Below are 12,636 nucleotides of genomic sequence, written 5' to 3'. Positions count from 1 at the left end.
ATATAAAAGTTTGTGAGGAGAAAAAACATAAAAAGCAATGTGAAAAACAAACATGAGGTAGTGGATTGAGAAAAAAAAATATTAAAATTATTAGTATGACCAAATTTCTTTTTGGAAGGATGAAGTAATTAAAGTATAAATTTAGACATTCAAAAATTGGTGCTTCAAAAAATTTTATTTTAAAAATTAATGCAACAGTATTGTTAACCGTTATTTGTGAGTATAGAGAATTTTTTATTTTTATATTAGTAAATATATAGTTTTAGAAAACTATAGAAATCAAAATTGTATATGCTTATTATTTGATCTAAGAAGCACAAATTAGACATGTAGTTCTCTTGTGAACCCTGAAAACTATTCAATAAAATCATTTTTTTAAGCGATGCATATTTTCTTGGCTAGTGAAAATATGAAAATTATTTTAAAAAAAAATTGATTCTTTGAGAAAACATAGTCGCTCAATCAACAGTAAAACTCATAAAAGCTAAAAGTGCCGGAGATAATGAAAAGATTGTGTTCGAGTCCCAATAATGTGGATATATATGGACTGAATGACAATGAATCACGACTATAACATGAAAAAAAAAAAAGGAAAAAAGAGGAACGACTTAAGATATTTCTACTGATTCGACTGAGAGTGTAGAATACGTATGAATCGAACTGAAAAAAGACCGTGCATACGTATGAAGCCAGGAGAAGAACAAGAGATACAATCCTGCGATTTGCCTGTTTCATAACAAATGCATATTCCATATGGAATCAGTTAAAACTACTAGCATGTAAGAAGTCGAGATGAGAATTCAATGCTGCATTCCTTGGTAAAGTGCAAAAACGAGCAAAGATGAGGAATAGATTTCACATAATTCGTTCCACAAATGGCGTTCTCTTTTGACAGAGAGTCTAGAAACGAAGCATTTGTATGTATATGTACATCCGTTGCGCTGACCTGATACTAATACTGAGGGACGGCATTCTTCCATCCTTAACGTTGTAATAAGAGCAACTGGTGGTGGCATTGTGTCCTAACTGATGCTTGAATAGAAAGGCCTTTAGAACAAAACTGGCGCAATGCGATTTTGTCCACTCTATTGAGGCCTCAACTGTGATCGACATTGGTGATTCTTACTGAGGATGACATTTTCTTCCCTAGGTATGAGGAATTAACGCTCACCATCAACGGCGATTCAACATAAACAAGCCACTCTGCATGAGGTACCTAAGACGTTGAAACTGCAATCCGCAAACAATTTCTATCCACTATAAGAATTTTCATTTTAAATGAAAAGAACATATTTTTGTTGAGAGTGAGAGAGAGTCGGAAGAAGGATTCAACTATACCTTGTATCAAGAGCTAGTGCCAAGCCACTCCTGGAGTACTAGTCCTGGCTCGAGCCTCGGCAAGGGAAACAGCCATGGCCAGCATCATCTGCTCCTCAAAACTCTCGGGGATAATCTGGCCGGTGACAGGTTGAAGGCTGCACTGATTTTCATCTTGCTGAGGGAGTGCAGCAGGGTTTATAGCATTGTCAAATTCATCGGACCCTCCATAGCTAGTTCCTAGTTCAGCTACCTCGGATCTATGATCAACCCATTCTCTGGCTTCCCCAGTCATTGCCAAGGGGCTATCAGGTGATACCACTAAGGCACTCTGTGCCGGAAAATAATTTTCAGATTCTTGCTCATCCCCATTGGAATACCTGCTATAGCCAGGCATGTTATACATAGACACGTCACCACCATAGTTATTAGATGTCTCTCCACTCATCTGTTGACGTTCAGCAAGGGCCGCTATTGCACAGGCCAGTCCACCAGAAGGAAATGCCGACGATGATCCAGTTATTGCTAAGGAGCTGCGATCTTCTAACATGTATTCTTCTGATTGGGCTGCATTGCTATTGGGTAGTTCTTGGTGTTTGCCATTTTCCTATCATAATTATCACAGCAACAGAATTAATAAGTCAAGCATTTTCTACATTCTCAATTGGTAATAGAAAATTTAAGATCAATCTGGTACTAAGAAACTATATGGATGCTGATACTCCAGTGGACTTTGATTATCTCAAAGATCAAACGCCTCTTAAGAGGCACCAACTTCAACGGAGATGTATATACACTAAAGTTCAATGCTTGCAGATACACAAGAAACGCATAAAGCTTTGTGTATAACTACAATTACAATATTTAGACATATATAAAATCGAGAATCAGTTAAATTCATAAAAGATCAGTAAAGCTAGCTTCGCAGAAGCCTCAAACTCTCTTAGGCCAAAAGGAAATATCTGAATGTTCAACTAAGTACCTGAATAGACAACCAAATGGCTTCCATAACCATTATGTCCTCAAGATCAAGGTCAAACTCGTCGTCCCTGCATTCAGATTCAGCATCAGAGCAACATAAAAGGGATGTCGCAGTGTTAATCATGTATAAGTCTCCAGGATGCAAAATGCGATCCCATTAGCCAATAGCTACAAGAGTTATCACGTTTATACAAAGTGTGATAGGTATGAGCATTTGAGAGGGGGAGGGGAAACCTCAAATGTAAAAGCGAAGACAACAGAGATTACAGAGCAATGAACATTATTAAATTCTTCGAACGAACTTGAACATGTTGACTGATGCATATAATAATGCCTGCAAGCCTTTCTTCGACAGTTTTGCAATACTGTTCAAACAGCTTGCAAAAAATTATCGAGCTTTCAATTTTATGTAGGGAATGATGCTCCTATAAAAGTCCTTTCATCATATCAGTCATTTGAAGACTATCTTGACAAGACAAATCTTGAAAAAAACTGATAATCAGAATTACCCAGCAATTACCCAACATCCAAGAGAATAAACTAAGAGAGAATTGAGCTCGAAAATATGTACAAGAAAGAGAGTGAATAGATCAAATTTTCACAAAATTGAAGTAAATAGATGCTAAGTAGATGGACTAATTTTGGAATTAAGAAAGTAAATGGAACAAATATGTAATAATGCACATAAAAGAAGAAAATCTGAATTAATCTAGGAGCACAAAATAGTTCACAGTTCACATATAGAAAAATCTAGGTTTAACATGACATAACTTTCTCATAGCTTAATTAAAATCATTCATCTTTAACTTAAGAGAAAGTCAGTAACGATATAACATTTAAGCTTCATATTTACATGCAATTTTGTGCTCTTGAATAGGATCGCAAAACAACATCCTTAAGAACCTTCCAGAACTCCTAAACATACTCTGGAGTAATGTCCATTAACATAGTTGACCAAAACTGTGAACATTGCAAGCCAAATGGCAGATTGAGAAACATAACATCCCATACAGAAATCACAGGGAGAGCTTCAAACGTTCACAAATCTAAGAGAAATCAATTATGACAATATCTGGGTAAGATAAGAGAAAAATAAAGGGGAAAAAATGATCACGCATCAGTGTTACAGAGTTCAACCCCAGGTTACAACTGAAATTGAAAGTAATTAAACTTCATGCTTTATACTAGCATTTGAAGCCTCATACAATTAGATTGCTAAAGCCCACAACTGGAAGACAGATAAAAGTGTAAGCAAGGAAATTCAGTCATACTGCCTCATTAAACCTTGCATCTCATATTTCCAGAAAAATCGCAATAATAAAGGTCAACTGAGATAATAGGATCATTTGGATGAATCTCCAGAGCAATAGATGTTATTCTCATGAAAATTACTGATCAATAGATGAGTTCCTATCTGATAGAAGTATAACTTTTTCATAGCTGCTGAAACTCTACAGTTAGCCTTGTTGATAGAAACTTCTTAGACTACCTGGTCCATAGATAACTAGGGAAAAACTAAAATGTAATACCAATGATTTCAAGTGAGGTAAGCTGGCAACAAAAGAAAACGGTATACCTATTTTGCCTTTGGCGTGGAGGCAGTCTCATTGTCGGGGTAACATCGGGCTCGTGTGAGGCAACAATTTCTTCAGATTCTACAGCAGAAGCAAAAGACGGTGCTGCATGTGGAGGCAATGAGTAGAAGAGCAAGAATACAATAGCTGTTAAATTCAGGGTTCAATTAGTTACCTCTAGTCGAGCAATAATCAACCTCAGTTGGTCCTCTCATACTGCTCGAAGAACTGAATTCTCTCCGTTTCAACATCCTTTCCTCTTCATCCAGAAGTTCTTGTTGTCTCATCCTTATTTTGGCTTCTATAACTCGTTGTTCTTCCTACAACAGCAAGTTAAAATGCAAGTGAGTATACCATCGAAGACATCTGAAATAAGAAAAATTAAAAGTACATATAACTTTAAATCATTCTCACAAGTTGCTCCAAGCCTTTCTCCTCCTTTGTCTTAACACCTCGATATTCCACAGCATAGTTTGATGTTTTGCAGAAAGGACACCTTTTACAGTTAAGCAAAAGCAGCAAAAATTGGCAAGCAAGTAATGCAATTCAAACAAAATGTAGATGAAAACATGTTTGTCATACATATAAGTAAACATTCAGATGCATACACAAACAATCATTTCAACCAAATTGAAGAATCAAGGATACTGTGTGGGTCGGGTAGAATTTGGAGTCTTCATTTGCAAAAAGCACTCTGAAAGGGAGAACCATTGAATATAATCAGGAATGCAAAAACCAAATAAGGAGTACTCATTATTTCAAATAGAACAAAACACTGATGTGTAAAATTAAGAGATAAATGAGCAGCTCCATACCGGTACAAATGCCTTTCATGCAACATCTTGACCGATTAAGACTTGGATAGTACTGAAAACATCCAAAACAAAGAAAGGAAGATATTAAATGAAGGCCATGTGCATGAAAAGAAAAAGGACATGCTGCACATAACAGACTGCAAATTCTAGGTTATCAAGAGCAAACACATCTTCTCTTAGTTCCTACCAAGCTATTTTCATTCTTTAGCTCATGAAAATATATAAACAGATTGAGGCTCAATTAATTTGATATTATTAAAAAAAAGAAAAATATAAAAATAAAAAGATAGTGCAAGTTTTAAAACTTTACAAAGTATTCTTAGGAACTCCAAGTTTTTTTTTATTTTCTATTTGAACTTTGTAATTTTTTAAAATTGATTGTTTAGTTATTTGATAATTCATAAAACATTTAATTATTTATAAATAATATATTAAAATATTTTTTTTCAATTACAAGTTATGCAATATTATGTATTCTTTGCTTTGTAAGCTTTGTGAAAAAAAAAATATTTTGTGAAGTTTTAATTAATTTAATTTTTTAAAAATACTATTTTCATTTTTCCGACCAAAGAACTACTGGTTAAAAGTTAGAAACACTAACTATGAAATACAAGTTCTTAATAGACAAAAACAAAATACATACAACATTAATAGATTATATGATAAAGAAAAGAAGTAATTATCAAACTCTAGCCTGTCTGGACTGTAATTCTACCTTATTATGAAATAAATAAAACTACTTATTTATATTGTGTCAATTCACTAGTATTCTTTGATTGAGAAAATGTAAACAAATATCTTTAATAATTCAATTAATTAAAACTTTACACAATAGTTTCTTCACAAAATTTACAAAGCAAAGAATATTATATATTACACAACATTGCAAGTAATAAAATATTTTAATATATTATCATAAAATAATCAAACATTTATGAATTATCAAATTACTAAATAATCACTTTTAACCAAAAAAACATAAAAACACTACTTGAAGTTAGATGACGATTTCCCCTACTTCTGTAAACTTCTAAAATTTGCATTATTTTTATTATTTTTCTTTTTGCTTTGATAATATTAAAATAATTTAGCCACTAATAGAAGCATCCACCCCCAGTGCAGTCAAAACAAAGATATAAACCACTAATTACTCCCAAGTTATAGAGAAGACAGGGGTATCAGTTTCTCATTGAGCAATTTTAGCAGATGAAAGCAATTCTTGAGGAATTGGTTGAAAAAGCCTTTGACTTTTGCAAGAATTCTGGCACTGCAATGCCCTCTGCAACATTAAAGCATATTCTTGAATTCTTCTTGAAACAATCTACTTTGGTGGAAAAATAGTACCTTCAACTTCATCCTAATGTAGTAATATACAAACAAGGCAGTCTTCCAATTTCATTGAAGTTGCAGATATCATAGAAACTGAAATAGATTTTGATTCAAAAAACAAAAAATAAAGATAATGATATAGAGAGACAAACCAAGAAGCAAATGGGACATTCCTCAAGATCACAGCCACAATCATCATCACCAGGATAACAAGGTGCAAGCTTTGAGTCAAGAATCAGCTTCCTAAGCTTCTTCTGATCCACATCTTTGTGTTGGTACAACCCCTGAGGCTTAGTGTACTTCTCATCCACCACCTGCCGCCTCCTCCCCAATTTATTCCCCATACAACACAACCACCCCTCAAATTTTCGATCTTTACTCTTTCTAAAAGCTACAAAACTCCACTATTTCACAGTTTTTAACAAAATTTCACCAAAGGCACAAACTTTTCTCTATTGCATAACAAGACTGATGAAAATTTGCAGCAGAAACACATTGAAATATCCTACAAAGAAATGAGACAAGAACCATATCATTTTTTCTGAGAAATACCAAAGGCCCACGAATCATACTCAAGGAAAAAAGGAATCCCGATAAATTTACAAACAAGAAAACACAAGAAAAGGAGTTGGGATTCGACGGAGCTGCACCTTGAATGAAATCTTGGAAGGAGAAAAAGACGGCCCGGATGGAATTCTCAAGAACAAAGAGAGCAATAAAGCAGACTCCCTCCCCTCTCTCTCTCTCTATATATATATATATATCTGTGTACTGAGATAGAGGGAGAGAGGAAAGATTGAGTTGTGTAGAGGGAACGGAAGAAGGGAACAAGATCAGAACTTTCTCTGTTGATATCTGTGTTCTTTTGCGTGTGGGAATCGATATATATGTGGCTTCTGTGTGTATATAATTATTTTATCTACTATTATTATACTACAATATTCCGTGTTTTCTTGAAAAATAATGATATATATATATATGTACAATAAAAACAGAAACAGTGAATATATTCTGATTCTGATTATTCATCATCTGCTTTTGTTTTGCTATTTCTTGTATCTTTCCCACCTTCTGTTCCTTCATCAGATTCAGATGAAAAGTTCTTTGTAAACAGAAAATATTTTCTTTTTCCATTTCTTTTTTCAAACCAAAGAAGCAAGTTTGGATTTTTATGCTTTTCATTTACCTTTTTTGCTCTATAAAAAGAAAATATTTTTTTCATGTTAATTGATGTGGAGGAAAACAATGGAAGGAAGCAAAGGGATGGAGTGGGAGAGCCGGAAAGAATCAAGGGGTCAAAATTAAATAAATGAAAAATAGGAGGAAAAGACTGCAAAGAATGAAGTGGGGTAGAGCGTACGCGCCAATTACGATGCGTGTACCGGAATGCCCAACACTATCATTGTCATTTTCTTGGATTGTAGTTTGTACTATATTTGCTTTTCCTATTTCCTTTTTCTTTTTTTTTTCAATAAAAAAAATCCCAACTTTTTACATCATCATTGTAATAATTGTAGAGGGCATAAAATGAAGGGATAATTACATTAAACAGATTGTTTATGTTTTTTTTTATAATTACATAAATTATTCAGAATAATAAAAAAACAAAGATATATAGTGTTATTTTTGGAACATATGGATAATTTTTTTCAAAAAATATTAGATTTATATAAATAATATTAACATTTCTGATAAATATATATAATTATTCAAAAAATAAAAATAATTTATATAAATAAATTATATATAAAGGGGGTACAGATTTAATTAATCCTAAAATGAATTGGGAGTGTAAAAATAGTGTAATAATTTATACCTTAGGCTTCAATCATGACTAGTGAAGAAAGAATGGTACTAGCTATGATTGAGCTTCGATGGAATCAAGGGTTTGAGTCAAAGAGTACTTTTGTAATGTTTTTATTACAATCATTATGTTGAATTTATTTTTAGAGTATTTTATTGTATTTTATAAAGATTAAAAAAATAAATATGTGTTAAAATAGTGTGAATATTTGAATTTATTTTTGAAATAATATAAAATAGGTGTTGTAATTTTAGTTTTGTATTTTGAGGGATAAAATTCACTGTTTATTATCAAATCATCTATTTTATATATATATTAGTTTGTAGATGGATTGAATTATATATATATATATATTATCATATATGCCAAATCATGTTATTTTTTTATAAGTATTTAGTTTGCATTTGGGAATGGGCCAAATAAATAAAAATAACAAGATAAAATGTCTCCAAACGAGCTTAAATATTGGGCAGATTTCGGCTTATCTCGAAAAATTTTTAGGGTTTCGTAGTTGTAATATGGAAAAATCGGCATTTCTTGTTTGGGATGCTGCAATAAAATTGTACACTTCTTGTTTGTTTGTTTTTTTGTTTTAAATTGTTTAGGGTTGTTGGAATTGCAATGGTACAAAGATTTGGTAGAGCAACTCCATAGAACTATAAAGATTTTGTCTAGTTTTTTTATTTTTTGATAAAGTACATAAGAAAACGAAAGTTTAGTTGAATTAATGATTTTTAAAGTGATTTATGATTTGTATTTGGGCATATATCATCAACTTATTTTTTGATAAAAGTTTTATTGTCGATGTTATTATAACAACGAATATGGATTTTGTTATAACTAATTATCATGAATAGTCGATTTCTTTCTTGCGTATACTCAAATCAACAAATCGTATAAATGTACAAATTTACCAATTTAGCCAGCCATTCTATCCTCGAGAGGAGATCTTTATGGCAACGTATCAGGGACCTTATAGTAATTTCATTTTTCACCCTTTTATATTTCCTTTCTTAATTTATGGTTGATTGATTTTACTTCTCTAAATTGGTATCTAAAATCATGCCCAACAATTATGAATTATGAGACATCTAAGTGTCTAAGCATATATAAGAACAATATATAATATAAAACATTGTACTAAAAAATTGTTACATAAGTTAAAGATGAACATTAATGTATGGTATGATAAGACATTAATACAAGAAGATTACAAGTGTTGTAAGCCTTTCATCATTACATGGACAGCATGAGACATTGTGGTCTTTTTCCCATCAACCTCAAAGACCATAATTGCATAAACTTTAATGTCCCTCCAAGTTGCATCAAACATAGCAAGTTGGGATTCATGTCCAAATGTTGTAAGGACATACACATTCATTAATTCATTTCCTCCTTAGAAAAAGATGTATAGATGTCAACCAACAAAAACAAATGTGGAGTAATCATTATTTGCATGATATTTAATTCCTTATTTAGAAATTAATAAATGGGTTAAAACAAGAATTAAATAAATGTGAATTTTTAGAAAGTCTAAGGCATTTTTTTTACAATTAATAATAAATTAAATTCCAATACCTTGGACAGTTTCTATCAAATGCAAGAAGCATCATTTCCAGTTCAAGTTACTTGATCAAGCAACAATGGTATGAGATTCATCACTTCACTTGCCCTCATTTGTTTATTTCCTTTCTTTTTTCACTTGGAATTAATTATATAAATATTCTTTTATATGTGTGTAATATATTGGACAAAATGATTTTTTTAAGCGGTAATTATATAATTAGGAGAATTACACCTATCTAAATTTATGGTCTATTTATACAAACTACGCCTATTTAAATTAAACATACATCCATCAAAAACGCCAATAAGATCTGCACAAACTATTCTTATTTTTTGAAAAATTATACACACATCCAAAAATATTAACATGATTTTTGGCTGGCAGTTTGTGTAAAGAGATCATAGATCATGAGGTGTAAATGTTATTATCTCTATACAATTATATTAATTATAACAATATTTAAGATCAGGAATACATGCATCAATATTTGATAAATTTATAAATATAACTAACAATAATAAAATAAATTACAATAAACTTATAAAAAATAAAATAATCACTCATACGTATAGAAGAACTCAATTTCATAAAATACGTGAACTATATATTAAGTATATAATAAATTAAATACCCACATTTTTTTCAACAATCTTAAATAACTTAAATATATTATACTCATTTCATTTAAAAATATTTATTATTGAAAACCTAACGACGATCCATGATACTATTCTAGAAAAGCATAAGAGGAGACGTCAAACAGCAAATTATTAAAGTCTCACCGATTTGCATTGAGATTTGAGAAACTTTTACCATGGTAAGAGAATGTGGATTCAGCCTCTTGACTAAGGTTGAGTTCACATTTGATCACATCATAGGTTTGAGTTCTAATAAATATATTGATATTTATCTTATTTTATGTAAATTATTATATTAATGTATTATAAATTAATATGTTGTTCAGTTTATGAAAATATTGATACTGGACAGTTTTGACTTATTCCGAAATCATAATTAATTTATAAAATTAAGAATTACACATAAATACAGTATTTTGAAATTTACAGAAGAATTCAACTACAACAAAAAATAATATTAGTGATAAAATATTAAGTGATAATTCTAAACTTATCCCTAAAGCAGATACATATTAAATGTCAATAATTTTAATCCCGTCACAATGTAATATTATTATTTTTAGGTAAAAGTGATGAACTATTATTATTTGAAATAAATCGATTACAATCATTCATATCGATTATCTATATCTAACAAATACCACTACCACGATCATCCCCTGATCAATAATATCAGACAAATTATTAGTGGCAAGAATTGTGCATTAAGTTGTTATTATAAATAATTAGTGTGACGTCTATAATGACAATTATATTTACAGTTGCCACATCATCACTAATTATTTATAGTGATAACTTTACGTATAATTCTGTTGTGATTAATTATCCCAAACTACAAATGTTTGCTTAAATATAATTATCATTATTAAAAGTATAAAAATTAATCAAATTCTTGTCAGTTAGTGCATATAATTAGTGATAATTTTAATATCCTCATTTAATGTTTCTTCGCTATTCTTTTTTTGGTAGTGTTCAGAAACATAATTTTCTAACAAAAAAATAATTAATTATTTCCAATTGAGGAACATGCATGCATTGGCATTTGAAGCGATCTATGCTTCATGTGATGTACTTCATCTTCTATCTTTTCTCGTATTAATAATGTAGCTCATGGCCAAGATCTCGAATTGAGACTCGTGTCTCTGCTTTAATTAAATCAATATAATTAAGACTTAATAATTAATTAACTAACTGCATGTGATTAAGTTGACAGTTGAATTGACTCTTGATTGCTGGGCTAAATTATAACGAGCGAAATTTGGCATAATTATATGATTATCTTTTCATTATCTAAAAAATTACTAAAATCCTATGATGTTTGATAAAATTATATAACTTTTGGATGGAGATCTAAAATTTTCAACTTTGTCCTTGTTGTTATTTAAAAAAAATTAAAAAATTATAAAAATAACCAAGTGAGATAGATGAAAAATTATAAAAAATAACCAAGAACTAACAAATTATACTAATTATTAATCGTTTGTTAAAATTAAAAAATATTTTTAATTATGTTAAATTTCTTGTTATTTATACTTTGATAATTGCTCATAAAGTCAACACGTGGGCTTCACCAACTATCGAGGTATATATCTACTTATTGATTTTTAATAAACCGCAGATACATATTTGCTCTTATCTGCAATAAATGCTCCAATTTTCTATGTAATAATAAATAATTTTAGCTAAATTCATATTAATTATTTAATAATTTGATGTTACAAATTTTCAAACCTCAATACTTGTAATCATGTTTTTTTTACTTTATTTAAAATGTATTTAAAACGAAAAATAATAATCAAATCTCTACTCAACATTAAAAGTATTTCTTCTTTTCTTGGATAGAATACTAATTAAAAAATGATATAATTAAGAGGCTCTTAGTGTGGTTTTTGTTACGTTTCAAACATTAATAAGTAAATTCAACAAATAACATATTTTAATGGGTCCAAAGTGCAATTAATCCTAAATTAGATGCAGGTGGACTTTGGTTTGGTTAGGAATGGTGAAGCAGTTTTGTACTTGATCCGGTACTTGTCCAAATTTGAGGGGATAGTCCTCTACCCACCCCCCCCCCCCCCCAAAACTGTACTTATTTAAGATTAGGATGATCTCATACTGCATTACTGCAAGAAGCCAAGAAGGAAATACCTAAATTTGATGATGTTCCACATCTGTTCTCAACTGTGTAAGAACAACCCTCTTTTCATATTCATACTTTCCCTCAACTAAACTTCTCCTACCTAAATTGAGGATATTGTAGAATACAAAGAATTTTGGGGTTCTTATCATAATCAATAAAGAAATTAGTATTTGGACTAACATCTAAACTATTATTCTTTTTCTAAGGGTTTGGTTCAAATTCTTGTGCTATTAGTACCCGTAACTTGCTAATATATTTTAATTTAATTGGTAATAACGTATCATTTTTCGAAATACTATTATATATTCAATTTTCTTTGTTACTGAGAAAACTGCATTGACGAACAATTTATAAGTATTTTTGTAAGTGACTTATTATGTATCAGCAATGTTTTGATTCAGGGTATTTGTAATTAAGATAGAAGCCACTCAAAACTTTTATAACAAAAAGAAATTCCACTAGTCCCTACTT

The 12,636-nt window shown here is 30.6% G+C and overlaps 1 protein-coding gene across 1 annotated transcript; it reads right to left on the bottom strand.

Moving 5' to 3' along the window:
- LOC105165514 lies at positions 748-6,902 on the bottom strand. The gene is made up of 10 exons (XM_011084553.2): positions 6,667-6,902; positions 6,169-6,521; positions 4,688-4,739; positions 4,521-4,566; positions 4,287-4,368; positions 4,048-4,192; positions 3,875-3,977; positions 2,300-2,366; positions 1,339-1,924; positions 748-1,230 (listed from the first exon to the last, which is right to left on the bottom strand). The coding sequence occupies exons 2-9, from the start codon at positions 6,358-6,360 to the stop codon at positions 1,352-1,354; spliced, it is 1,260 nt and encodes a 419-aa protein (XP_011082855.1). The 5' UTR covers positions 6,361-6,521; positions 6,667-6,902; the 3' UTR covers positions 748-1,230; positions 1,339-1,351.

The sequence above is a fragment of the Sesamum indicum genome, linkage group LG6 (genome assembly GCF_000512975.1).
Source record: "Sesamum indicum cultivar Zhongzhi No. 13 linkage group LG6, S_indicum_v1.0, whole genome shotgun sequence".
In the NCBI taxonomy this organism is placed as follows: Eukaryota; Viridiplantae; Streptophyta; class Magnoliopsida; order Lamiales; family Pedaliaceae; genus Sesamum; species Sesamum indicum.
Note: the sequence above shows the minus strand (reverse complement) of the source record. Positions and strands in the feature narration are given on the sequence as shown.